The 27692-nt window shown below is 55.4% G+C and overlaps 1 protein-coding gene across 4 annotated transcripts; it reads right to left on the reverse strand.

The window, feature by feature from the left end:
• On the reverse strand, positions 1–25509 carry SH2B2 (SH2B adaptor protein 2). Of its 4 annotated transcripts, none has more exons than XM_065647209.1 (10): positions 25430–25509; positions 24114–24239; positions 14286–15173; positions 11148–11249; positions 7424–7515; positions 5174–5268; positions 4458–4637; positions 4155–4348; positions 3240–3411; positions 1–2724 (listed from the first exon to the last, which is right to left on the reverse strand). In XM_065647209.1, exons 3-10 carry the CDS (start codon positions 15144–15146, stop codon positions 2411–2413), a joined length of 2010 nt encoding a protein of 669 aa, XP_065503281.1. In that variant the 5' UTR covers positions 15147–15173; positions 24114–24239; positions 25430–25509; the 3' UTR covers positions 1–2410. The 4 variants fall into 4 exon arrangements, with proteins under 4 accessions (XP_065503281.1, XP_065503280.1, XP_065503279.1 ...); XM_065647208.1 differs by lacking the exon at positions 25430–25509 and adding an exon at positions 25198–25263; XM_065647207.1 differs by lacking the exon at positions 25430–25509 and adding an exon at positions 25143–25247.
• Between the last annotated feature and the right edge of the window lie 2183 nt (positions 25510–27692).

Genomic DNA, 27692 nt, shown 5'->3' on the forward strand with positions numbered 1-27692 from the left:
TCACGCTCATGTGCTGTCCTTTTTGCAAGTGATTTTATTTTAAAACTGGAACTCGAGTTCTCCATTTATTTAACAAGTCCCTTTTTTTTTTTCTTCTTTTAAATAAAATTAATTTATTCTACGCAACAGTAAACTCTTCCAGACTCTTCCCTATTTACAAATTAACATTTTTGCTTGCAGATCATCGCTCCCCTCTCCTCCTTTTCCTATCCTGTGATGCAGAAGGTGACAAACCAGCCAACATTTTAAGGTCTGTAAGGCAGTGCTGCCATCCACAACCCCCTGTCCCGTTGGGACCTTAGTGAAGAACACGAGTGACAATGTCTGTGCCGCATCTAGATGTCCTCCCTCATTCACTGCGGGGGTGAAGGAAGCAGGTCCATGTTAAATCCATCAACCAAGAACATCTGGCCTCCCCAGGCTGCTCCGAGCTGAGCTTTAGCTGTGCTGAGGAAGGAGAAATATCCTCCCCCATGCAAACTGCTCCCGCTGACCTCTGAAGGGCCACACGTGTGGGGAGAAGGTGGCATCAGCTGCAGGAAAGATCCACCAGCCCTCATCTCATGGGCCAGAAAGGCAGTTCTCTCATGGCAGGAGGAAGCAAGGAGCCTTGGGGACACCTGTCCTCTTGAAGGGGGAGAGACAAGTGACTCCAGTGCTGGGGAGATGCTTTGCTAGCTCAGGAAAGAAGGCACCTGAAAAAAAAATAAATTACACAACCCAAAAATCCAGGCAAATTCATGCGGTTTTGAGCTAGGCCATGGCTTGGCTCATACCTCTCTTTGCACTAAGTGATAACTTCTAACTGGGTATGGTGGGGTGTGCTCTACCTGGGGACACACCTCTCTCAGGTCCTGCCAACGCTGTCACCTAGGCCTGGTGACACACGAGCAGTGCTGGTAATGGCAAAGACAAGCTGTGTGAGGCAAACCAAGAGGAACGTGCGAGCACGTTGTGAGCAAAGCTGCCCTTTGGGAGGGTGTCCCGCCTCACACGAGGCACACAGTCCCAGTGAGCAGCCTGCCCTGTAAAACCACCCTACGGGCTTCAGTGACTGTAGGAAAAGCATCGACAACATTGTGCACACCTGCCCACGGCGGGTTTCTGCTCTGTGCTCCCTTCCAGCGCTCGCCGCTGTCAGGGGGAGCTCTTTCTGCTACAGATGCATGTGGCTGCGCTGGACTATCAGAAAGCCACCAACAAGCGGTGACCGTGGCAGCGCCTGGTCCCTCCTGGCAGCAGTGCTGCTACGGCCACCGCTGCAGGGTTTTACATCTGCCAGGAGGGACTTGGGCCAGCAGCGACGCCGACCCTTCAGCCTGGCCTGGCCCCTCCGTGTCGGCTGCCTGTTCACACACCTGACAGCAGCCACATTCCTTTTGCTCTTCCTGGGCATTTCTATTTCTCTAAAAAAAAAAAAAATAATAATCTTCAACAGCATCTACTGAAGATGTGTAGTGTGTGTGTTCCTGGGAGCCCTGGCCACTGTCTGACCCCCCCGAGAACATCCTAAAGGACTAGCAAGGGATGCAAAGTGGTGGTGTTGTCATATTTTTCAAGGTTTGTGTTGAGCAACAGAAAATATTGCCTAGCTGCAGTAGAGAGAAGGCAGAAGGCTGAGCTGATGACCTTGTGAATAGCTTAGGTTTTGAAAAAACAAGGGAGAGAGGGAAGAAAAAAGCAGTTATTCAAGGACTTGACATTGGCAAAGCAAGGAGAGAAAGGACAAAGGAACAGAAATGTCAGGCGAGCAGGAAAAACCTTCCTCGAATGCAATTCATTAAGCTTTGGAAAAAAACCTTCTCCTGGCAGAGGGTGGGAAATGTGTGCCTGAAAGCCGGCCTGGACAAACCCTTGTGCCTCTGCAGCAACGTCCTCTCAGACACACGGATCTGTGTGTGCAAGAAAAGCCTCTGCGTGGGGATCGGCCATTTCCTTCGTCATCCCAAAACGCCAGAACCCCTCGGCAGCTGGTTTGCAGGGTGGTGGTGCCAGAAGGGACGTTGGCCACGCTGGGTCTCACCGCAGAGGGGATGTGCCAAGGTGCTTTGGCTGGAGCCCACCACAGCTTCGTGCAGCCGTGCCAGGAGGGGCATCCCCGGGGGGCGCCCAGCTCAGCCCCCACAGAGCTCTTGGTCCGGAGGGAAAGGGAAGACGCTGCAAGTTCCAAAATGGCACTGATGCTTTCAGCCTCCCAAAGCCCCAGCGCTGCCCCAACCTCGGGGCTGGTGCCGGGTCCAGCCAGGACATTGTCTGCTGCTCACGCAGCTCCCAAAAGTGTCAGGGAGCGGGAAGGAACATCCCGGCTGGGTTGCTGGTGGTGGCAGGAGGGGGCAGGCAGGCTGGTGCAGCGGTGAGAGGCACGGGTGCCCCGCATCCCCTCGCCATCCAGCCCCCGGGCACGGGGGGCTCAGTAGAAGGAATACTGGTTTTCCACCGCCCGGGTCCGGCTCCGGGCACCGTCAGCCTCGTGGTAGTCCTCAGCACTGGTGGCAGGGGGCTCCGGCCGGCGCTCGGTGCTGCCGCTGCGGCTCCGGGGGCCCAGGGCGCCCTCCAGGCGGTGGTAGGGTGCGGGGACAGTGACAGCGGGGGCCACGGCCACCCCCTCGGTGGGCGGCGGGGCCGGCGGGCCAGCAGGCGCTGTGCTGCAGAAGTAGTGCGGAGGCGGCAGGTCGACCCGGCAGCCTGGTGGCTGTGGCACGAGGGCTGGTGGGGGGCTGGCGTCTGCAAGGGAGACAGGAGCGTGACCCATCCAACGCTGCCTTGCAGACCCCCCCTTTCCCTCACTGGCACCTTCCCATGCCCACCCTCTCCATCCTTGAAGGTGTCCCTCCCCAGCCCTCATTGCCCACGCTCTCCTGGCGCAGCAGGACGCTCTGAGCACCACAGACCCTGCTTTAGTGGGTGGGTTGGACTAGATGATCTCCAAGGGTCCCTTCCAACCCCAACCATTCTGTGATTCTGTGACCCCTCTGCTCCCCTCCTGCCCGAGCCAGTGGACTGACACTCCCAGCCAGGGACATGCAGGTCACTCTGGCACAGCCCTTCTGCTGTGTGGTCCTCTCTGCCCACCTTCATCAGGACATCACCCACCTTGGTGCACCTCCCGAGCCAGGCGCACCGGCATAGCTTTAGGGAGGGGGTCGGTGGGGGAATCCGGGGGATTAGACCCTTTTAGGTCCATGCCAGGTCCCAGCCCAACCACCAACCCAACCCTCCACATGCAGCCACGTCCCTACCGGGCAGTGGGCTCTGGGCCACCACGTAGCTGCGGAGGGTGATGTCGGCCGCGCCGCCCGACTCGAGGGGGATGGGGTGCGTGTGGAAGTGGCGCAGCATGTCGAAGATGGTCTGGAACCAGAGGTGCTGGACGTGGCATTGCCCACTCTCGTTCAGCGACAGGCGGAGGTGCTGCAAGGGCAGAGGAGCAGGTGAGCTGGGGCTGGCATGGGTGAGATTCACCCTTGTGATCAGCAGAAAGAGCCACTTCTATCAGCCAAGGGAGGTTTGCTCATAGTGTAGGACTCTTATTTTTTCCCTGCTTGGCTGGGAAGGTCTCCTGTTGCAGGAGGTTTCCTGCAAAACCCCACTTGCTGCAGCCCCAGGAGAAGTTTGTCCCCTCTCCCAGTGACAAGCACCACTCAGAAGCAGCCAGAGAAGGCTGGCTGGGGACAGCAGGTCCGATCCCGGTGACAGACAGCCTAGGGAAGCCCACAGCCTGCCTGCACTGCTTCTCGCAGGACTGGCGATACGATCGCGCAGTTACATCTCAACCCCTCCACTGCGTGTGCCCTCTGGTAGAAAAGCGACCCAGCAGAAAACTGCGTGTGGGTTGTTTTTATCACAGTGCATCTGTGTATGTCAGGACACAGAGTGAACAGCAAGAGCTCAGGGGATGATGTGCCAGGCTGCACTGGGCTCCCATGGGGTATTTCACCTGATGCCTGTGTCACAGGCACTGACCCCGCTGGGAAAGTGCTTTTGGGGCTGGGCAGGGTGCAGAGGAGGGACAAGGCTCCTGAGGGATGCCCTGCCAGGGTGCAGCTCCCCGCAGAGCTGCCGTGTTTGGGGTCACCCGCTTGCCCGGTGGGAAGTACCCCAGGGTGCTGGGCAGGGCTGACGCTAATATTCATGGAGAAGCAAGAGACACCCACCTTGGCTTTCCCCTGGAAGTTGAAGGTCAGCACATACTCCCCAGGCCGCGTTTCGCTCTGCCGGATGACAAACAAGCCGTGGCTGCGGGCACCCCCGAAAAGCACCAGCTGCGCTGCCTTGATCCGCGAGAGAGTCCCGTGGAACCAGGGAAAGTCGGAGAGGTTAATCTCTGCCTCTGCCTCGCTGTCCTCTCCTGGCCGCAGGAACAACAGGTTTTTAGGGAGCACCCGGACATTGCCCTCTCCCTACTCTTCCTCCTCTCCCTCCGTGCACCCCTGGGGCTGCATCCTGCATCCCGGTACCTGCGAGATGCCCGCTGGCAGCGGGGGAGGACTCCAGCGTCTGCAGAAAACTCTCCAGTGGGACGTGGGTGAGGAGCTCTCCCAGGGAGTCCCTGCCCCGGCTGTGCGGCACAGGGATGGTGGTGGCCGTGGTGGTGTGAGCGCTGGGCAGGGCACATCTGTCCGGTGGCCTGGGCACATCTGGAAGGGAATTTGCAGAGGGATGGGCTCATGGCTCAGCACTGCCCACTGTCACCAGGGGGTTGTCCTGCTCCAAAGGTCACTGTGCTGGAGCACCCTGGGCTCTTGAAGACATCTCAGGGCTCAGTTACAGCTCTGGCCCTTGCACGCTGCACTGAGCTTCCTTCCCCTGCTGCAACCGGGATGGGGGACATGGACGTGTCTTGGTTGGACATGGAGACAAGGTGGGGCTGTGCAGGTGGAGGCTGCTCGCTGGGACCCGGAGACCCCAGTGTCTGCAGACAGGGACTAGATTTTCAACACATACCAGGATCTACAGGGGCAATGCTGATGTCTTAAATGGCATGGGCCACCTCCCCAGGGTGGGGGTTAGCATGAATAAGAGGAAGGCAATGAACAGAAGATCCATCCCCACAGCACCTGCTTCAGGCTCCTTCACTTGATGCCTGGCAGGATCTGGCCCCCTCCAAACCAGAACCGGCACCCAGAGACACTCACCCTCCCCGGGGGTGTTTTTCCCAGACGTACGTCCTTACCATCGGCCAGGAACTCGCAGCTGCAGGAGGACACCCTGCCCGGCAGACAGGCTCCCTGCGCGCAGGACGCCAGCTCGATGTCGTCCCCGCTGTCCCTGGGGGCAGAGCACAGAGCAGACGGTCACGCACCGGCTGCCAGGCTGCACACACGGCACCGCCGCTCACAGGCACGCGACGGGGACACTTGACCAAATGAAATTCCAGCTGTGATCCAGGAGCACATCCTGACGCTCCTCACATTCTCCTGGCTGCGTTGCCAGCAACAGAAGCACCCCCAGCATTGAGAGGCAGAGCAGCCAGCAAAACAATGTGGCTTTTTGGAGGTGAGAAACCGTTGTGGGAGGAATTAAACCCCTGAAAGCCGTGGGAGGAATTAAACCTCTGAAAGCCCTCACTACATGTGTTACACCAGCTGGTCCTAGCTGCTGTACTTTGCTGCAACCTTGTTAGTTTGGCTGGAGATCTGTTACCTTGACTTTCAGCGCTCCGCTTTGCAAGATATACGCAGACGCACGCACATTCCCACCCACAACTTCCACCCAAGGGCACTTTCGCTTTCACCCTCCGCAAAGGGAATTACCAACCCACAGAAATTACGTCCCCAAAAGACACCAAAAACCGAAGCTGGGATGCCCAGAGCACGCGGGAGCAGAGCAAGGAGGAGCTGCAGCAGCGCAGCCCCTGTAGAGAGCATCCCCCCTGCCCGACCCCTGCACCTCAGCACCCTCGTGCACAAGCCCCCGCCTTGGTCCACAGCCTATTTTTATCCGGTGCTGCCAGAGCTGCCCGTGGCACTCGGCTCCTCTTGCTCAGCAGCAGCCACGTGGGCGCAGGCAGCGAGGAAGCGGCTGCGTTAGTGGTAACGGCTCACGAGGGAGCTGCTGAATTATTTAGTGGCCAGTAAGTGAATCAGCCACTGGGAGTCATTCAGCTGCAGCCGCTTACAAACAATAAGGGAGGAAAGAAACCAAAACCAACGGCGCTTCGCAGAAAAGCCGTTGACGGGCGCTCGCGCGGCAGCTCCGACATGCAGCCCTTGGCAAAAGCATCAGGAGCTGATTGAAAATTCGTTCTTGGCACCGAGCTTGTGTGTCGGTGTATTAAACAGCTCATTATTATTTGCTCTGGAGTTCATTATTATTTGCTTTACAGTCACGTCTGGAGGCCAAAGCAGGATTGCGCTGGGTGCTAAGCAAACATGAAAGGCGAGGAGGCTGCCGGTGGCAGAGTGAGGGGCTGGCGGCAGCTTCTGCAGCGGGTCGAGGCGAACACGGCCGCGGTGTTCGGCTCCGGCTGGAAAACTGGCACCAAAACACGCTCCGAGAGAAAAAGAGCTGCGTTTCCCAACCTCGCCTCCGTCAGCAGCCCAGCCTCAGCATCGCTCCTTGAATTATGTATTTCAAAAAGCAGCAAAAGGAGCTGAAGGGGCACAGATCTGGAGTCCATTAGTGCCTCCCTCCTGTGGGATGCAGCCTCCTCCATGACCAACCCTGCAGCACCCGAACTGCATCTCTTTGGCAGAAGGGGGCAATGGCAGCCCAGAGGCAGCTGGAGCCCCTCTGAGCCCCTCTTCCAGGTTTGCTCGAGGTTTTCACCTCTGCAAGCTTGGGCACCTTGTTTTTCCAAAATTTGTGCCAAGACAGGCAGCACCAGGGTTTCCCTAGAGCCCGGGCAGCACCTGGGCTGATCCTGCTCCCCAGGACCGGGGCTGAGCCAGCACCGAGCACACAAACCTACCTACAGCATAACCCAGTGCATGGGCTGATGAAAATGCAGGTGAGAAGTGTTAGCAGAGTTGTTGTGACTCCAATGACAGCATTAATACCACAGTGATAAAAACAGAAGTAAATCAATTTAGTTAGCAAATCTTAAATATACCAGGAATGCTGTACTGGAAAAAGGCACAGAAAATAGCTCAAATATAGTATAAAAGCTTCAGAGGGTGGGTGTTAGGAGCTTTCTGTGTTTAGAGCTGCATTCCCAGGTCACCTGCCTCTGCCTGGCCCAGGTGACATGCAGCAGGACAGGGTGAGCAAGCGGCCGGCGCCATGCGAGGCTGCACCTCGGACACACACGAGCTGCTAAGTTTGCATCTAAGACTTCTGCTGACATGAGTCAGGGACTTTTTGTAATACCCCGAACGGCAAAAATTGCATCAGGGGTAATAATAACCTGTGCTTGGTGGCGAGGACACCACAGCGGTGACGAGCCCGGCCCCCGCACAGCACCCTCGTCTCCAGCGAGCCTTACCCGGGGTCGATGCAGTCCTGGATATCGGCCACCCAGGAGTGCTTCTGCAGGGAGTCGATGGTCTCCAGGATGTACTCGGCCCCGTTCTCCACCTGTGGGCAACACGGGACAGCATCAGGCTGTGGCGGAGGTCCCACCATCCCCCCGTGGCAAAGCACCCCCGTAACTCAGCCAGACCTCTGCATTCACCTGCTGCTATTAAATAGCACCTCAGCTGAACAGGGGGAAGTCCCCCGCTCCCATCCCAGCAAAGCAATGCCAGGAGGTGACCCAGAGAGATCATAGAATCATTTTGGTTGGAAGAGACCCTCAAAATCATCAAGTCCAACCACTAACCCAACCCTGGCACTGACCCATGTCCCTGAGAAACTCATCTCTGCATCTTTTAAACCCCTCCAGGGATGGTGACTCCACCACTGCCCTGGGCAGCCTGTTCCAGTGCCCAACAGCCCTTTCCAGGAAGAAATTTTTCCTAATATCCAATCTGAACCTTCCCTGGTGCTATTTCCTTTCATCCTGTCACTTGCTACTTTGCTTTGATGTGCCTGAGGGTGAACCCTGACCAAAGCTGGGGCTTGGAGGAAAACCCCCACCCCACTGTTATCAGCAAATGCATCACATGGGTTTTTACAGCCCCCGTGGAAAAAAACCACACCTGGCCAGCAGTATCGGGGGTGTGTGGCACCACGCACCAGCACAGACAGCATCCCACGCCTCTGGGGTGCCTCAGTGTCCCCAAAAAAGCAGCTCTGCACAGGCGAAGCAGAAGCCATGCTGCCCTCTCACTGCCCCAAAATCCTGCCGGACCCCCAAGCCCAGGAGGTTAAAACCTCTCCTCTGTTATCTTTTCTGCCTGCTGGTCCACGAGGCTTCTGATTTCTGATTGCAATGGGATGGGAGAGAAACCTACTTTAACGAGGAAAAAAAAATTAAAATAAAAGTCACAGTGCAAATGAGCCTCTAAAACTGCAAGCCCAAAGGAGCTGGGGTTTTCTGGGGCCAGGGAGGACCCAGATGCCCCACATCAGTGGGTCTTGTGAACCACGCAATGCTCCGTGCCTCTGGCAGGTTTCCCCGCATCCCTCCCAGACCCCTTATACATCATGTTCCTGAGCTGGTGAGGCAGCCCTGACACCGGGAGGGTATCACATTGCCAGCTCAGACAACCTTCTGGCAAATTAAATTAATCACAAACAACTGAATCACTGTCCTGAAAATAAGCAGGGCGTGCAGGGAGCGGTGCCCAGCGCCTGGGCTGAGGCTGAGCAGCGATCTTCTCCCCTGCCACAGCCCAGGGCTGTGCACAGACCAACCTGCCCCGAGCAGAGGTGGACATGAGCAGCAAAGATTCCCCCCCCTTTTTTGTTTAACCAGATCAAAAGAGCCTCTCTGGCTTTCTGAGGGCAATGCATGAAGCCACCGTGGGAAACGGGGCTGCTCTCTCATGCAGAGCATGACAGCAAGCGAAGCACGTGCAGGGCTTGGGTATTTTGCAAGTGCCTGCTTGTGCAATGGAAAAAAGAAAAAAAAAAAAGCATGTGCTTGGTGTCTGTGGTGGGCACATGCTGCCTGCTAATTTTTAGGCAATTTGGCAGAAACTATCCCACTGTGGCCCTTCTGAACAAGGCAGGGGCTTTTACACCCATTGTAACCTGCCAGAGTGTGAGTGAAGGTTGAGATCGGGCTCAACATCAACCCTGTACGTGGGAAGGCAGTGGGGAAACCATGGCACCCAGCTGCCTTTCTTACCCCTCTAATCCGTACCCTGACATCGAGGGGTGCTTCGCCCCCTCTGCGAGTCCAGCCAGCAAAGGGGGAACACAAAAGAGCAGCAAGGAGGTGTCCCAGCAAGAAGGGTCGGGGCAGAAAATGAGCTACAAATAATAAAGGATGTTGGGAAGAGGGGAAAAGCATCCTGTGCCAACCACGAGGAGAGGGCAAAGGCTGGCGGAGCGGCAGGAGAGGGACAGCAGGGGACACGAGCAAGCCGATGGGCTCAGGGCTGCAGTTGCTGCCTCGGTCACCCCGAGGATCAATTGCACTCGATTAACCCCGCGGCAGGGCACACAACCTGGCCAGAACAGGGCAGGAGCAGGAGGGAACCTGGTCAAACAGGCTTTTTCAGACCAGCAAGGTCTGGAGCATTCCCTGGGGTAACTAGAGAAAGGGCTGAAGCAGTTGCAGAGCCATTAGTGGTGGGAGCAGAGAGAGCACGTCTGGCTCCAGAAGATGGGAAGATGACAAGCCCTGAGCCCTCCTCCAGCAGCCAGAGAAACCAACCCTCCACAGGCACCAAGGAAACACCCCGGAGCTGGAACACCCCAGCAGGGATCTGCCACGACCAAACCCTGTCAACCCATCTGCTCGTGCTCGTGACAGCCCCAGGGACAGGGAGAAGCAGTGGCCTCGGCCACGCTTCAGACCCTGATGTGACACCCCTGCAAGCAGGGTAGCAAGACGTGGTTGAGATGAGACTTGGAAGGGAATCTAGGAAACACTATCAGAAGTAGCTGATGAACCATATTCCAAGAGCAGTTATTGATGGTTAATGGGTTATCGATGGCTAACGATCAAGGCTGAGGGATGTGCTCAGAAGCTCCTTCACATCAAGGACTCTCTCTGTGCAAGATGTTCTTCAGTAATGATCAGGACAAAAGCAAAAAGATGCCTAATCAATTCACGGATGACACCATGTTGCAAGTGTGTTGGATGAGGCGAGAATTCAAATGAACTTGTCGAAGCTGAGAAATGCTCTGTGGAAGAACAAGCCCACGCCAGCTCAAGGACACGGGCGAGCTCTGGGCTCACACTGATCGCTGTGGGTGTCTGGGCTGGGGAACCGCGACTCTGGAGCGGTTCTGCAAAAAGCATTGAGGGGTTACACCAGCCCACAAGCTGCGTAGGAGTCAACATCATCATCGGGTACAAAGAAAGCAACTGCATCAACTTGGGCTGGGTGAAGAGGAAGAAGAAAGGAGAAGCAATCAAAGGAGAAGCAAAGGAGAAGCAATCCTTCCCAGCCCTCCTGGCCATGGCACCACGTACGCTTCAGGACGCATTCTCTCCAGTGCCTGCAAGGAAAGTGGGGAGGAGCTTGGGCTGGTCAGTCTGGAGAGAAGATGACTCACGAGGTTGGTCTTCGAGGCACAAAAGACAACAGCCAAATTATCCTCCATGTCCAAGGCGGACAATGGCCGCAGCAGAGGCTGAAGAAGCCCTTGGGGCAGGAGCGATGCCCTGAGGGAAGCTGCCAGAAGAAGGTGTGGGACCTTCACAAGGAGCTGGGTTTGGCGGAGAGCACAGCCATTTCCATTGCCTTGTATCAGTGAAACGGCCACCCGTGCCACAAACCCGAGGCAGTGGCAGTCACAAAACCACAGGCAGCTGCACCAAAGAACATTTTCCCCTTACAGGTTGTCTCTGGACAACAATTTAATCCATCTCCTGGTGACACAGAGAAGCAAAACCCCACGGCAAACGCCAGGTAAACAGCTTGACCCTAAAATACTCAGGCACCAGGTGGAGATTGCATCATTTTAGGAGGGGAGCACAACCCAGGGAGGAACAGCAGGGATCCCACGGGAAGCGTTAGCGCTGTTGGCATCTCAGCTCCGAAAACCAAGGCAACGATCCCCTTGGGGACCGAGTATCTCAGCGGTGGGGGCTGGATGCGGGTGCAGGTGGGTCCCCATTGGGAAACACCCCGCTGCCGCCCTGCCCTCACCTTTAGGACGAAAGTGTTGTCTTTGTCCGGCATCTCCAAGGGCATGGTGGTGCGGACCTCGATGATGGCCGACAGCGGGATGCTCACCTTGGGCTTGGAAGCCTGGGAAAAGAAAAAAAATATATATATATCTATATTAAAAGAAATCAATAAATTCAAAAAAAGTCACTCAACCGAATCAAACTCTCTCCGGGGACAATGCAGTGTGGCTCTCAGAGAGGCGAGCTTGCACACTTATTACAGAGGGGGGAAAAAAAAGCGCATTGATTTCCCTCACGTGCCTGATAACTCCAAGCTCTTTTAATTAAACCAAGAGGAGGCCCAGTGGAAGACAGGGAGGTTAGTGCATTTAACTGCCAAACCTCTTCCTTGCTCCAGCACAGGCTGATACGCCGGCTCTGCCAACACCACTTGTTTCTCCTTCATAAACCCTCTCCCGATGGAGATGTGCTTTCTGACGGGGGACAGTTCCTTTGCAGAAAGCAGCCCAGGAAGATGCCCCATTTACCCAGCGCAGAAATGGCATTTCAACTGAGAAGCTACGACACAGCAACCTTAGCCATGCAGGGAATCTTAATTACATTAAAATAAAGAAAAATGAATTTCCCCTGGGGCACCCTGGCACCTGCCAGAGCCTCAGTGATGGGGCAGGACCCAGTGTCTACCACTCGAAGTCTCTGCTGAGCAACGAATCCCCCAGATATTTGTTTTAATTATAACAAATCCTTCCGAAGGAGCGTGCAGAGCTGTTCCCAAGGGCCGGTCCCCTCTGGGGCTCCAGGATTCAGAGCATCATGGCTGCGGGAAGATGCGATTTTGTCACCGAAACCTGCGCCGGGTGCCTTGGGTGAACGGGGCGGGACAAGGTCAGCGATGAGCACTGAGCTGCAGGTTACCAACAATAGGTTCAGTTCTCATTTTTTGGGGGGGAAAAAAGAAATACATCCAAGACAGAACAGGAACAGCTTTTTCCCCTCCAGGACGTTTCGTTTCCACCAGCCCCGGGCCCCAGCGCTGCCTCCGGGCGCATCTCAACCCTGCCCTGGGGAATTTTTCCATCTTGGTGTTTGCACAGGAGAAGGTCACGAAGGAAGAAGCAGCTGCTTCGAAAGGAAAGAAAACAGGGTGTTAATTCACCAGTGAGCCAGAGAAGGGTCTTCTCCAGGAGACCTGGCCACAGTTTTTGTAGGGCCTACGCAAAGCAAACCTGTGGGCTGCTGAAGCAAAAGAAAAAACAAACATTTTCCTCCAGCTGTGCCAGGCTGGTGCCACTTTTACAGCTGAACCATTTACCAGATGGAAAGCAAGATGGGATGAGGGGAGAAAGATGTAAACCTAAGCAGAGTGTGATTGTAACAGGAGACAGACAACGTTCATAAAAGTTGCCATAAAATCACTTCAAAATTGATTTTTAGAGGCAAATCAAGATACACTAAAAAAACCCTCCTCTATGAGCACTCTCAAAGGTTTTAAGAGCGGCAGTTGTTCTGTTTTAACCTGAATTTATTGCCCCTTTGGTGCAGCTGACTCGGGAGCATTGCTCCGAGCAGCCTGCGCCCACCAGGTTCCCCACATGGTCCTCCCTGCACCGTCCCACGGACACGGTGGTTCCTCCCAGCCAGGTCTCGTGCGGTCCCTGGGCTGAGGAAACCAGCTCCCAGCGATGCATGCCATCCGTACCGGTGCTGAGCTGCTCTGTGGAGGCGCGCTTGGGTTTAAACTTGTATTTTATATTATACTAGGAGGGACATGACAAGGTAGGGGAGAGGCACAGACTAACATCGGCAGTGCCGAGGCTCATTTTGGCCTCAAGAAAAATCAGAAAACGCTGTTCAAAAATAAGAGCTATCCTGCTGTCCCTATGTATAATGTATGAATCCACCTCTCTGCCAAACCGAGGGTTACTAGGGGTTCGGAGCACACCGAGACCCACGGAGCAGCAGCTACCAGGGACTGAAACACCAGTGGGAAAGGCCTGGAGAAGATAAAGAAAATGAGATTTTTCTTCCCTAGGTATTTAAATAACCTGAGATTTCATTACCAACACATACAGCCAGTAAAGCCCCAGGGAATGGATTGTTATTTGCCCTCTGCTCTTTGAAGAGGTGAACACACAACGTGGATGAGGCACAATCACGGCGTTAGCACTGGGGAGGGTTTGGCAGCGCAATGCACCCTTCACGCAGCCCAGGAGCAAAGGCGGTTCTGTGGGAAGGAGAACACTGAAGGCCTCATAATCCACATTGCTTGAGCAAACCACTCCATCACTCAGCCTTTCCCCCAGAACAACAGGGACAACGTTTCCCTGCATCGCGTGCAGGGGGACGCGTGTGAGAAGGGGAGGGAAGCTGCGCCGAGGACATGCCACAATGAAAACCGCCTCCTGCTTTTGAAGCTTTCATAGAAATTACAGAAGAAGAAAAGATGCAGGCAAGGAAAAGTGATATCGTGGGTAGTAATAATAGTAAGCAGTAATAATAATAATAAGCAGCTACTGTCTAGGAAGGGAAGTAGCTGGGGCTGTCTGGGAGCAGAGCTGCAAAACCTGCCCGCAGTAGTGATACTCCAGCCTTGGTGGGCAACACTGGTGTCTTCTAAAAAGCTGCACTGGTGGAGGCCTTGCAGGTGCAAAGTTATTCCAAATGAATTATTATTTTTAAAAGAAAAAAAAAGCTTTCAGAAAGTGGACTAGCAACCCTGAGATCTAAAGAACAAAGCCCAGGCAGCAACCCCAGCCATAGTGCTGCTGTGTGAGCCACCAGCGTGACATGTCTCTGCAACATGTTGGGAAGAGAAATCATCCCTCTGGATAGCCTGGACACCCCACATCTTGATGGGGGAATGAGCTTTTCCACCAAGACTGGTGACATTTGGGGGCAAAAAGACCAGGCAGAAGCTTCAGCATCTCTCCCAAGGGGAAGGAGGGGGCTGTGCCCTGGTGAACAGCAACAATTGGGGCTTGGAGGTTGGATGGGTTTCAGCCACATTGTCCCATCCATTAGCATCTCAGCCACACGGTACCAAGCCTCCTTCTGGACCAGAGCTGGATTTCATCCCAGCTCAGCAGTGGAAATAAGAAAAACCTCAAGCCAAGCCCAACTGCTGCTGGAATTGCTCAGAAAAAAAGCCAGAACTTACCTTCGGAGGAACGTAAAACTCGAGGAGGAACCGCTCTCCTTCCACTTTCACCGCTTTCCGGAGCAGGAGGCGGCACTTCTGCCACTGTGAGCTCCCCACACAGTTCGTGTCATCGGCCACCATGTAGCGCAGTGTCCCCTCCCGCTGGATGTCCACCAGCTCCACCTTGGACGAGGGCACCTTGGACAGGCGCAGCTTGTGGGTCCATTTCTCCCGCGGGTCACTGGGCTCCTTGCCCCCAGCTGGCCACGGTTCCCTCTCGGCTCTCCGGCCACCCAGGGCAGCCTCAGCACCCGGCTCCGGAGAGGACCTGCGATGCCACATCTCCTTCATACCGTCCACCACGCACAAGCTCATGTTCCTCAAGGAGAAGCCTTTCTTGAACTTGGGCTTGGTGGCGGCATGGATGGAGACGTCCTCCGAGCTGCGGGACTGGCCGTAGGAGGACACTTTGCGTGCCTGCACCTGCTGCGCCGGGCTCAGGTACCGTCCGGCACCCAACGGGGTGTCCATGCTGTCCAGGGACTCTGTGGACGTCTCCTCTTTCCTCGGGGTGACCTCACGCCCGTAGGGGACGTGGCAGTTCTGCAGCCCCACGAAGGGCACGATGTTGTACTTGGTGGGGGAGTCGGACACAAACACCCGGCTGACCTCCAGGCTGAAGATGTCCAAGAAGTTGGCGGCGAAATGGTGGGAAAAGGAGGTTTCTGCCCCGGGGGTGTCGTAGTGGGGGTTCTCCTTCAGGAACTGGCAGAACTTCTGGGCGAAGTCGACGGCGGCCGCCTGGGCGTGCAGCTCGCAGAACTCCCTCCAGTCGGGGAGCGGAGAGGAGGGCTCCTGGCACAGGGCATCGCCGTTCATGGCTGCCCCATTCCACCTGCCGGCGGGCTGCAGGGGACAGGGGACAACGTGAGAGCGGGCACAGACACGGGCAACCCACCCTGTGCGACTGTGACCCCCAACCCCAGAAACGGGGGTCTCCCCCCACCATGATGTACGAGCAGCTTTGCAGCCCCGGCGCAAAGGGAACCGCCGTGGGAAAGTGGTTTTGTGCCGTCCCCTCTCCACCTTGTACAACAGAAAAAAAAAAAAAAAATCTTGGCCCCAGCAGCAGTCATAAATTGTACTTATTTTATGATTACAACCAAGCAAAAGCATTATTGATTTCTCATAAAACTGCTAAGGAGTCCCCGACCAGAGGAGCCCAGGGGGATTTGCCTTCGGGATTTCTCTCGCCCGGGCACGGCGCAGCTCTCCCGCAGGGTGAGGCACCACCAGGCATCCCAGCAGCACCCGCATGGGCCCTTCTTCTCCATCCATATTTATGCCGTGATCCTTTACCACAATCAATTTTGTTATTGTTTTTTTAAGAGACTCATTAGAAGAGATACAGATCTTTCTTTAGTTGGCTCTGCCAGGGCTGCTCATTCCAGGCTTTATAGCCCCGGCCCTCCTCAGCCAGGTGACATCCCACCCGGGGCAGGCGCTGCTCTCGTGTCCCCCTGCCATGGCTGAGCCCTCCCTGTCTGGTCCCATCTCCGTCAGACCGAGCCGAGCTGCTCCCCACGCTCCTCGCTGAGCATCAGGCACCGTGGTGTAATGGATAGCCCAGGGACAGCCCCTCAGCAGAGACTGACGAGTAGAAAGGGTGCAGGGGAAAACAAAACAAAAAACCCCAGGAGCCCACCAGCAGCTGGAGGGGCTGAAGCCCAGCCCCACACGCCTGTGGGAGAAGCACCACTTGGCCCAACTTCCACACTGGTCCCTCTCGCAGCTGCCGTAGGACTCGCAGGGACACACACGCATCCCTGGCTTCGTGCTTACCCTGCACTTCCCAAACCTTTTTCTTAGCTTTGGGCAGCTTGAACCACCTCCCTGGGGAGACCCCAGCAGTGATCGCAGCTCGAAAATCATCTCCGGGTGCCGAGACTGCTTGTGTCTGCTGGTGACAGTGAGCAACGGGGACACTGCTCAGCCCGTGTCCCCAAACATGCGGTCTGGGTGTCCAGACGCCCCTCCTGCCCCCCGAGGACAGCGGTTTGCTTAATCCACCTCAGCTGACTCTAACACAGAGCCCAAGGGTGCCCGCGGCTGCTCCAGACAGGGACCATGCCTGTGCAGCCAGACTTCTGGAAAGACAAGACAGTTTTCCCGGATTTTGCTGTTCTTCACAGTGCAGGTCTTTTGCTGGCAAGGGATTATTCCTGCTAATAAATCACACACAGTAACCTGCCAGCAGCTTACATGGCCAATAATTAATTATGACTCAGATGAACAGCACAAGCCACAGGACTGGAGCAAGCACGGGGACCAGGACAACTCGCTCCTCGTCCTCAGACCCGACCAGCTCCGTCGCCAGAGCCCAGGAGGGACTGAGCCCCAAAGGCTCCGATCCAGAGCAGCAGCCAGGAGACAGCTGCTATTTCCCCAGCATATCCGTAGGCAGATGACATGCGGCTTGACCCACCAGCACATAACATCGGAGCTGTCTGGGAGCCGCTCTGTCTCTGGAGGCAGCTCTCGAACCCCCTCAAACAGGGAGGAACTCACGCAGGCAACAAAACCGCTCGATGGGAAGAGAAACCCCAAGTTGTTTGAGAGCCAGAACACGGGGAGCTTGGCTTCACCGCTGTCTCGTAAGGACCACGCAGCTTTCCCCTTGGCAGCATCTCTGTCCCACATGTGGCATCTTGCCGTTGGTGAGACAGGGATGTCGCTCGGTGTCCCAGGGAGGCAGCAAGGACAGAGCGCACATGTGGCCGTTGGGGACCTGCGCTGGCCCCTCACATCCCGCAGTGCTGTCACCAGTCCCTGGCAGAGCTCTGGCCTCTGCAGAAATCCCCGGCAAGGTTCTTCCCAGCATCACAGGGCTTTCTCAAGAACCGAGTGGGTCCTGCTTGCGGGGATCCACGACAGCTCGGAAAACCCCATCCCTGCAGTTTAGGAGCGGCGTCTGAATTTCCCCAAGAGACAGTGGGAATGCAGCAGAAAATGCAAAGCTGTTTGTTACCCGCCCAGCAAATGCAATTCCTACTTATCCATCCATCACCAAGGAGAGAATTTAAAGTCTCAGCTCACAGCAGTGGCTCTTCAGCTTTAAAATTCACAGCCCCAGCCCCCCGCCACCCCCAGGAGCTGCCCCAGCACCAAGCACTGGGCCAGGAGTATTTGGGTTCAGGGAGGAAAAGGGAGGTGCAAAGGGAGAAGAGCAGAAAGGGGCTTGGGAGGAGGAGAAAGCTTCACAGCGATGGGTTTAATTGCATGTGCCAGAAGGGAGCAGCTCAGCTTTGCCCCAGGTGGTGAGCCCTGGAGCTTTGCTGGTGTCCCCCCCAAACAGATTGGAGGAGAATGCTTCTCCCCATCCCTCTCCAGGAGAGACCGGTGCTAGAGAGCAGGGCCTGCCTGCCCGAAACGGAAGGACGGCAAGCCAAGATGCAACAGACTCTGAGATATCAAGGGAAAAAAAGAAAAAAAAAAAAAATAAAAGGCACTTTAAAAAAAGATAAAGCCCCAAACAAAAAGCCTCACCACCCAGGCACTGCAGCCAGGCTCAGAGACACGCACGCATCTTCCTTTCATCTGCACAGGGATGACAGACTTTAAAAGGCCAATTTATAAAAATGAAGCCTCGAGGAGAGACATCTGGCAGGTCTGAGGAGGCAGCGGGGGGATTACCAGCCCTGTGTCGCATCTCCAGCCACCCCTGCTCGGAACAGGTCTGGGAGCCGGGACCGCGTCGGGGAGGCTGGGGCAGCCCCCAGGGCCACAGAGCTATCGCCGCCCCGGCACCCACCCCAGCACGCACAAATTCACCTGATTTCTGCAGGAAGCAGGCTCCCAATTATCTGTGTAGATTTACCTTTAATCTCTGTGCCTCCGCTCCCCTCCAACCTAACAGCGCTGCCCCACTTCTGGAAATAACTTATCATGCCACAGACAGCATCCCCAGGCAGAGCGGTGGAAGCGAAGATGAAAATAAGCTCAAGATGAAAATAAGCAGTGAATACGCAATGGCTTTTTTGGAAAGCAAGGGCCGTCCGCTTCCAGCCCAGCTTACCGAGGGTTGCAGGATGCTCCCGGGCACCTTGCGAACAAGATAGATCCCTCTGGAGGTGCTACCTGCCAACTCCAGAACTGGCTCAGGGGCCACAGCCTCAAGTCCCTGGCCTGGGTTACACAAGAGGACAAACATATTCATATGTAAAATGACGAGGTTTGTTGTCAAAGGGAAGCCGCGGAGTGGCAACCAAGGCATCAGGTTGGCGATAGGCTCCAAACCCACCTGCACGAGTCCCCCGACACCTCCCGGGGCAGAGCTGTGCCCTACTGCTGCCAGCACTTGGGAAAGCAACTCAGAAGGGGGAAAAAAAAAAAAAAAAAAAGGGATTTCTGGGGATCGGCCAAGTGGAAACCCAGGTTGCAATCGCAGGCGAGAGCCAGCCGCTGGCAGCGATGTTATGACAGCCTCTCCCAATAAGCTGTGCTGATGAACCCTGTGCACCGGGGGAGCGTGTTGGTACACACGAGTAGAAAGATCTGAAAGTTGAAGTAAGCTACTGACCTCAAGAAGAAATGAAATTTAAACTGTCAGCAGAAGTGCAAGAGACCACGATTAAAAAAAAAAAAAAGTCTCCAGTGAAGTAGGAGTCAGGGAACACCGACAAAGCCACTGGGATTTGCTGAACCAGGGACACGGGGAGGAACCAACATCTAATGAGGTGTTAATAACCCAAACGCGCAACACCAGTCATGAGATAGCCAGGACAGCCAGCCCAGCACTTGCTTGAGGGCTTTATTTAAGGAAACAACCCTAATAAAGAGATGTTTCCCTTCCGCCCGGCACAGCCAGGCTGGACCAAAGAAATCCCAAATTTAATGGGAAAAACCACTGTCTGATGGAGCTGTGAGAAGCAAAGCTGTATCTGTATCCAGCTCGGTCTGCACGGGGGAGCTCCCAGGGCCAAGCGTGCACCCGGCCAGGAGCAGGGAAAGGCAGGAGAGGAAGGAAAAGTCTACAGAGAAGCCCTGGCTCACGGGGACGAGGTCCCCAGCTCGGTCCCAGCTGCCCCAGTCCAGCAAGCAGCTCCGTTTCCAGCAAGATCGACGCCACTCAAAACCTCAGCTGGCAATCCCATGGGAAGGGCGCGAGGAAACCCAGGCACCTGATCCCCCCCAAAAAAAGCACCTGATCTCAGTGAGCTGGGCTGGGGGAGATCCCCGAGTCACGAGCAGGTCCCAGAGCAAGGTGACACCTCGCCGGCAGCAGGCTGCGAGCTGATGCTCCTGGCAGGCAGGCAGGTCCTGGCAGGCAGGCAGCCCCCCCGGCAGCTCTCGAGGGAGCCTGGCGCCTGCCTGCACGGCCCCGAGGCGCTGCCTGCCCCAGGCAGACGGGGAAAATAGCTAAAACAGCTAAAACTGGGATGGGGACTGTCCCTGGGGATGGCAGGGCAGAGCGAGCAGCATGCAGGGCTCAGAGCTGACAGCAGAAGGGAAGCAGTGTCTCTGCTTTAACTGTGCAAGCCCAAAGGGACGTGGGCTGCGTTGGCCACAGAGCTGACGTCCCACCGTTCCACAGCGGACAGCTGAAGGACGCAAAGACCAAGCGTCCTCCTCCCAAGAGCTTCCTTTGCCACCTTGAGGAGCTGCAAGAGTTATCTGCCCACACGCAAGAGTTATCTGCCCACGCGTGTTACACGTCCCTCCAGACTCACCATCCCCACAGTGGGAGAAGTTGATTGCTCTCTGCACTTTTCATTGCTCCAAGCACTATTTATAACCTGCAGATCTTAAAATCAGACCGCCTGTCTGAATCAGATAGAAATGGAAACAATCTTTGTTGCTCTCATTTACTGTCCATCCCACTAAAATATTAATTGAACAGCATTTTGGCCTCAAATTTAATGGTCAAACTACCTTCCTCGAACCAATCCCCCATTAAATGCATGCTTTGACTCCTTGCCCAGACACACTACAGGGTTCTCCTGTCATCTGGAGCCTAGAAAACATTTGTCCGGAATGAAAAGGCTTCTCAGGTCTTTTTCTGCTGCCGATGAGGGATTCCTCCAGCTGCAGCGTTAGCCAGAGCAACTGAAAACAGATGTCCCCAAAGCGCCCAGCAGTGTTGGACGGCTGCTTTCCAGGGCAGGGTCTCAGGGTGCAGGTGCTGAAGGGAGACGTCTTCAAAAGAGAAAATGGGCAAGAAATACCCTTTTTTCCCCTCTTGCACATATGATGGTCTCCCCATACCTCAGCGCGCAATCTCCTGTTCTGCATCCTGATGCCAACCCCGCAGGAACCAATGCACCCGCAAATAAACCAGGCTTTGGAGACCACATCCCTCCTGCAGCCCAAATGCAACTCCAGCTCTGCCGCTGACTTACTGGGCAGGTCTCCTCTGACATACTGAGTTCAGGCCCATGAGAGTCCCCCAGCAAAAAACAAGACTTTCTCCATTTCCCGCTATTCTGACCGACTTCGTATCACAGCGTTATTACTCTCCCTCCCCTCCAAAATCCTCCCCCAGTGTACATTTTACCTCCCGTGCTGACAGCTGTCGGAAAATAAAGACAAGTTAATAGACAAGATCCACTGGATCTTAGATAATCTCTTCCCTGAGTAATTCCATCCAGCTTGCGGGGAGCCGCTCTGCAAACCCACATGTGGGGCTGGAGCATCACCCAAGCTGCTGGGCACGCTGCTGATCTGGCGTGGGACCTCGGGGGCAGCAACCTCACCCAAGGGGAGGGGGTCCCTGGGGTGCAGCGGGGTGATGCTGGGCAAAGCATCGCTATAGTTGGGCATCGTAAAGGCAGCCTGGGGCTTGCAGGCAGCTTGCTGTGTCTGGAAATAAAGCAAAGATATCCCCCTCAGTGTCCCGAAAGAAAAGCTGGCTATTTGCTGAAAAACAAACAAACAAATTTAATAAAATAAAAACTGTAAAAATTTTAATAAGATAAAAAATAAAAATAAAAATAATAAAATAAAATATAAAATATAAAATAAAATATAAAATATAAAATAATTTTTAAAATATAAAATAAAATAAAAGCTTTTGGTAAAGGAGGTCAGAGGCTGTTGTCCGTCCCTTCTCGCTCAAGTGCCACCTCACCTGCCTGTCTCCAGCTGAGGAGCTTCCCGCAGAAAAGTAACCAGTCCAAAGTCTATTTTTAACCCCCACAATAGCAGAGCCTCCCAAGAGGAGTGGCTGAAGCCCTGTCCCCAAACAAGCAATCTCACATTTCCATCGCTAAGCCTAGATTTCCTTCCGCCCCTCAGCCCACAACAAAATCTTCCTCCTCCTGTCCGCTTCCCATCCTTGTAAAACTATTTGCACATCCACCTCCAGGCTGGACCGCTGCTGGTGCCACATGGCAGCGGAGTGCACGGTGTCATCCACGTGAGTTATTCATTAACTAGTGACCTGACACCTTGGAGCAGACCCTTTCTGGACTCAGACATCCCAAATAATGAGAGATTTAGCTGCTCGCTCTCCATCCCTGGATGTACCTGAAACTCAGAGGATGTAAAGAAAAAGCCCCACAACATAAATCCAACTGCAGTCCCCCAAACAAGTGCAAATTCTTTTAAAGAGATGACTTTTGCCCTGTAGATCGTTATGCCATTAAGGGGCTCCTGGGGTGTTTTGGGGGGTTTGAGCTGCATGGGTCGGTGGTGCAGGATGCAGGGCACAGCCACCGCCGTGTGCCCCTGTCCTGGCTCACCGCTGGGGATCTCCCCCTCTGTCAGGGCAGAGAACCCCCCAAGATGGTGTTTCATTTATGGCAAATAATAAACATGAGATAAAGTTACATAGGTTTGTATGAGATTTTCTTATTATGTTTTTTCTTTTTACTTTGCAGATCTAATTCCCCATACACATCACTGTCTCATACCCTCCTGCAAACAGCGTTAAACTGCTGCCTAATGGTATCTGAGCTTGGGAAATTCAATTTTACCCAGCGCCTTACCCAGGACTGCTACAATCACTGCTAATTGCTTAAGTGGTGTATTAAGCAAAACACCTCATAAAAATTCCAGTGGGCTTTGAAACCCCCCCCCAACTGGATGATGCCAAAACACCCTGTTATGGCTGCAATCCCTGGCTGGAGATTCAACCTCAAATGTCTCTTTTTCCCTTTGCTGTGCAGGGGAGCTCCCAGGCAGGCAGCGCTTCGTGCCCAGCGTGGTGGCCACGATCACGCAGGAGGGGTTTACGGTGCTGTGTCTGACTTCTCCGCCAGCCCTCCCAGCCAGGGCACTGCCCCTCTCCTGCCCTGGGGTCTCAGGGGCCAAATGCTGCCAGGACCTGGTATAACAAGGCACAAACCTGCTTCTGTATTCCTGATGGGACCCTGGAGTGGACACACACTGGGATCTTCTCCCAGTCCCCCCACTCTGACGCATGGTGAGCATCTGCAGGCATCGATGGGTGCAGGGCTCCGGTTGAGTCTCACCCCAAGCCCAGAGCCTGCACCCAGCAGCACGGGCATTTCCCCAGTGAGCAGATTCTCCAAGTCCTTCTGGTTTTCCCTTTAACAAAAAATCAGGTCTGGGATGCATTTTGTTTCCTTTAGGGATAACTCCTCCTCTCCGTTGTGATGGAGCCAGCTGGGGTCCAAACCTGTAATTCCTGGGAGCTGGAGAGCAGGCGCGGCGCTCCCTGCAGCGGCAGGGTCCCCAGTGTCCCTCTGCCAGCCTCTGCTCATGCGAGGAAGCGGAGCACTGAGCCAGGCACAAGTCTCCAACCCTTACCCCACCACCTCGCCAGCATCTACGGGCAGGGAAATGGGCCGAGGGCAAGCGAGGGCACCAAGGCAGGGGTGTGCTGGGGGGGAACGCTGCCAGGAGCCGCTCTGCTGGGCTTTGGGCTGGGGAAGAGCGGGGAATGCCCCGGGGCATCCCAGACAGCCTGAATCAGCAAGAGCAGCAGATGTGACCTGACATCAACACCATCATCAGATTTCTCTGGCTGCCCAGGGAAGAGGAAGAGGAGGAGGAAGGGCACTAGCCAGTTACATCCTCATCTCGAAGAGACAGCTGATTTAACTCAAGAAGGAAGGACAAGAGGAAGTTGGACAAGACGGGTGTGCACAAGATGTGGTCCCATCAGCCCAGGAGAAGAGGGGACAGACCTGATGGTCAAGAGCAGCAGCCAGAAGAGGTAACCCTGCCATCAAGCAACCACAGCACCCCTGAGCCAACCGAGGCGGGGTTTGCACTTGGGGAAGCAGAAATTTTAAGCCCGAAGTTTTGCCCAGAGCAGGGCAGGGAAGGCTCCATCCTGCAGTGCCCAGGACTGACTCATCTCACTCAATGACACAGGAACAACGGTCACCTTGCATCAGGAGAGACACCAACAGACAAACCCACACCCTTCTCAAACGCATGTCAACAGGCTGAAGCACCTCTGCAAGATAACTATTCAACGGCCACCCTGGGCTGGACTGCAGCGGTACAGCAGAGAGGCACTACGAAGCAATATTGGGGAACACAAGAAGGGAGGTCCAAGAGCGCTCACGATCCCATCTCAGCACATCTTCCAGGAGCGCACAACCGCTTGCCTGTGCAAAGACAATGGCCGAGGGCCCCAGCAGAGCAGGGATGAGTGTTTCAGAGGAGCCTGGGTGGTTTAGGAGCACAATCCCTGTTTAGAAGAACAGCCCCAAATGCCCAGTATTGCAATCATGGTCCTTCTCCAGCCCTCTCCCATCAAACTAAACAAAACAAAAAAAAAAGATGGAGGGGAAGTTTGAGTAATCCACCAAGGAAGCAGTGGCAGGTCCTCCCAGGGATTTTGGGCAGGGTGCTGGGTGGACAAAGAGATTTTACCTTGTCTCCCTTTCCAGTTCACAGGGTTCTTGAGGTGCCAGCAGCACGGTTCTTCCAGGTCAAGTGCATAACTTCAAATGATGAAATTCATCACTGGAACAAGGGTTCAGACCAACTGAGAGGGGCCTGGAAGGCAAAGTTTTACACACTCAAGCCCTGGAGGGAGCACAATCATTCCCAGAGCATCTTCTCAAGGCACATTTCACCCTTATAGCTGCAGCTCTGTTGTACTTTAGCCTGACTGGCCACTTCAGCAGAAACAAGAAATAAGCAGAAGGGCCACAGAGAAAGTCTCTCTGCTTTCCAAAGGCCTTCACGTGATGCAGCCCAGCCTCACCAGAGCTGGAGGAAGCTCAGGAGCTGCAGCCACCCCACGCGTGTCCCCGGAGCCCAGGGGACCTGGAGGCACTGGCCGCCCGGGCGGGACCGGTGCTGCTCTGCCCTTGGCAGGACGCGGCTGGCAGGAGGGGGAAGCCCTTGCAACTCCCCCCGCTCCCAGAAGCCTGCAACCCTCATGCAAAGCCCAAATAAACAATAATGATTAAAAAAAAAAGAGCGTCCACGGGGGGTCAGGCGCGTTGTCCGTACCGCCCCCGGCGCATCATCCCCCCGGGCGCTCCGGACCGAGCCGGGACCCCGGCGCGGCATCTGCCCCCGAAGCGGTGCCTGCCCCGGGGCGGCCCCTGCGCCGCCCTCCCCGCCGGGGCTCGGGGCCGGCCGGCCGAGCGGCGATGCTCACCGGGAGGGGAAGGAACCAGCCGGGAAGGGGAGGGCGGAGGGAGGCGGCGGCAGCCCCCGGCCCGCCCGTGCGCGGCGGCGAGCGGAGGGGGCGGCCACGGGCAGCTCCCCCCTCCCGCCTCCACCCCGCCGCAGGGGCGATCGCCGCCGTGGAGGGAGTGGGGGGGGCTCCGCGCTCCCGCTGCAAGCGAGGACCCTCCCCCGGGCCGGAGAGATCCGCTCCCAAATGGAGGAGGGAGGAGATGGGGGGGGGGGGGCGGGGGGGAATAACCGGGTAAACAAGGGACCTACCCCCTCCCCCGCCGCCAAATGCGGCCGCCATCGGGTACCGGCGGGATGCGCTCACCCGGCCCCGCCGCTCGCTGCTCCCGGCGCGGCTCCCGCGGGCCAGCGCTGCCCGGCCGCCCCCCGCACCGCCCGGCGACACCGCCTCCCGCCCCTCCCACCGCCCGCCGCTTTAAAGCGCCCCGCCCGGCCCCGCCGGGGGGTCCCGCTCCCCCGGCCCCGCCCCCCCCGGGCGCAGTCCAGCCCAAACGGGGCGCAACGCAGCGGACCGGGGTTCCCCGGGAGGGCTGTACCTTGCGGCTGGGGTCGTCCATCCCACCGACCCCTGGGAGGCGTGTCTGCAAGGGCTCCCCAAATCCTCAGAGGGTAGCACCAAGCCCCCCCCCAACTCCCCCACGTCCTGGGAGAGCACCCCGTGCCCTAAGAAGAGAGAGCAGCATCTTGCCCCATCAATCAATCCCAAAGCTCGTTTTCGCGCTGCATACGGGGGGTATTTGGGGTGATTCCCCGGCACCCCCACGTCCCTTCGGTTCGGAAGGCAGCGCTGCGTGGCCAGAGTGGGCTCCGGGTGGAGGTTTGTGGGCCAACCCCAGCACTCGCCTTCACTGTCCTGCTGACATATTTATAGGGCCCATCTCCAAGCACCTTCCTCTGCCAAGGGGGTCAGGACAGATTTATAATCCACATCTTACCGCAGGGGAACTGAAGTCCAGAGAGGTTTAAGTGATTTAGTCAGGGGTCACATTACCGTGGGCTGCCTCCCAGACCCTGCACAGCCACCCCCGGGGCCTCCCCGTGGCGTGTCCATAGGGCGGATAAGGATGACTCACCAAAACAAAAAAAAAAAAAAAAGAAGGAAAAAAAAAAAAAAGGAGAAAAAAAAGAAAAAGAAAAAAGAAAAAGGATTTCCAGGAGGAACAAATCCTTTTTACTTCTGCAAAGCACCTGTAGGATTAAGACAATGCTGGTTATGTAAGAGGTGGAGAGGGGGGTGGGTTGTTATTATTATTATTATTATTATTAATCTATTTATTTATTTATTATGTTTCCTTGCCATCTTCTTATTCCACAGAGGAATAATCTGTCGAGATTTTGGGAGAAGCTGGTTTGGGGCCACTGAGAGGGTGCAGAAACAAGGAGGGCAGGAAGTCATAGGGCTGTTGCACGGTGATCCATTTGCTTTTTCTTCCCCCCAAGCCCCCCAAAGCAGAAGAGCTCAACATCTTCCTTCTTATTTTGTATTTTAGGCAGCGGTGTGAAACACGGGGCAAGGACGATTTGCAAAAGCACTGTCTAGGGGGCACGGCTGGGGCGTGGACTCTTGACTTCTCCCCTTGGTTTCATCATCATCTCTGATTTTGTGATGATTTTGGGCGAATGCCCGCCCTCCCACTCCTGGCTGGTGACTTTTTCCCTTCCCGGGGTGTTTTGAGGATGAATTAACGCTCACTGAGAGGCTGCAGCCCACCAGTGCAGGTTACCGCATACAGACCGTGTTCGCTCATCTCCCACAGCGACTCATGGTGCTTCCACTCATCCCCCCCTTCCCTGGCCTCTCCTCCAAAAAGCCTCTCTCCCATTCATACACATTGTTAAAGAAAACACACAATCAATAGTCTCTTAGGCTGGAATTTCATTAAGGGTTTCATTGCACTCGCTATCGATCGCTGGCAGGGCTGGGAGCCGCACGCCGTGGGTCCGGCAGCATTGGCTGATGCCCTGCCCGTGCCATGGGACCATCCAAACCATCCTCCCGAACATCACCCAAAACATGCCGGGAGCCCAGGGAAGGACCAGGATGCTAAGATTTCTTCCATGAATCAGGATAAACACTTTGTGACTGCAAAGGCTTTGATACATAAGATGCTCTTCCGCCTTCCCTCTGTGGGTTGCTGCTTGTTTCAGGATGTGTAAAACAAAGCTGTAAAGCCTGGCTCTTGCTTGCGATGAAATGCCAGGTAACCTTGTGGGGCTGCGATTAAAAACCAGGGCTCTAAGCGTGGAATTGCACAGTTTGCATGGCTGCTGGTCAGTCCCTTGAAAAATCAAGTGAAAAATCCCAACCTTCAAAGGGATTTGAGAGCTAATTTTGGGTCTGTGCCTTGACCAAAGAGATTTACAATAATTGCTGGGGTGAAAGTTTAACTTCTCCCTCGACTTTTCTCAGCAATCCCCGAGGAACTGTGTTCTGCTGTGCAAAGAGCATCCCCAGTCCAGCTCCCCAAGTTGTCTTTTTAAGGGTTTATTTTTAAACCAAAGCCACAGGCTGTGTTCAGCAAGCCGTAAATTCGTTGCGAGTCCCACTCCACAGGCAGTGGGAGCTCCCATGGGCAGGGATGGGCTTCGACTCAAATCCTGGACCCCAGTTTCTGGCTTTGCTCGTCCCTCTCCCATCACCATGGACGTGGCACCCGCACACCACCATCCCCATTCATCACTAAACCATTTTAATAGGAACTGCGATGCGAGCAAAGCAGAACATATTGCTTGTAGAAACACGGCCTTGCTGCTATGCTAAATGATTTAAAACTGGTGGTGAATAAACCTAATATCTGC

Source organism: Caloenas nicobarica, chromosome 17 (genome assembly GCF_036013445.1).
Source record: "Caloenas nicobarica isolate bCalNic1 chromosome 17, bCalNic1.hap1, whole genome shotgun sequence".
In the NCBI taxonomy this organism is placed as follows: domain Eukaryota; kingdom Metazoa; phylum Chordata; class Aves; order Columbiformes; family Columbidae; genus Caloenas; species Caloenas nicobarica.

Excerpts from the sequence above, each read along its gene's own strand:
- SH2B2 (XM_065647209.1), bottom strand. The coding sequence starts at position 15,146 with ATGAACGGCGATGCCCTGTGCCAGGAGCCCTCCTCTCCGCTCCCCGAC. Across the intron at positions 7,516-11,147 it reads ACAACACTTTCGTCCTAAAG|GTGGAGAACGGGGCCGAGTA; the intron begins GTGAGGGCAGGG and ends TGTTGCCCACAG. Across the intron at positions 2,725-3,239 it reads GGCCCAGAGCCCACTGCCCG|ACGCCAGCCCCCCACCAGCC; the intron begins GTAGGGACGTGG and ends TCTCCCTTGCAG.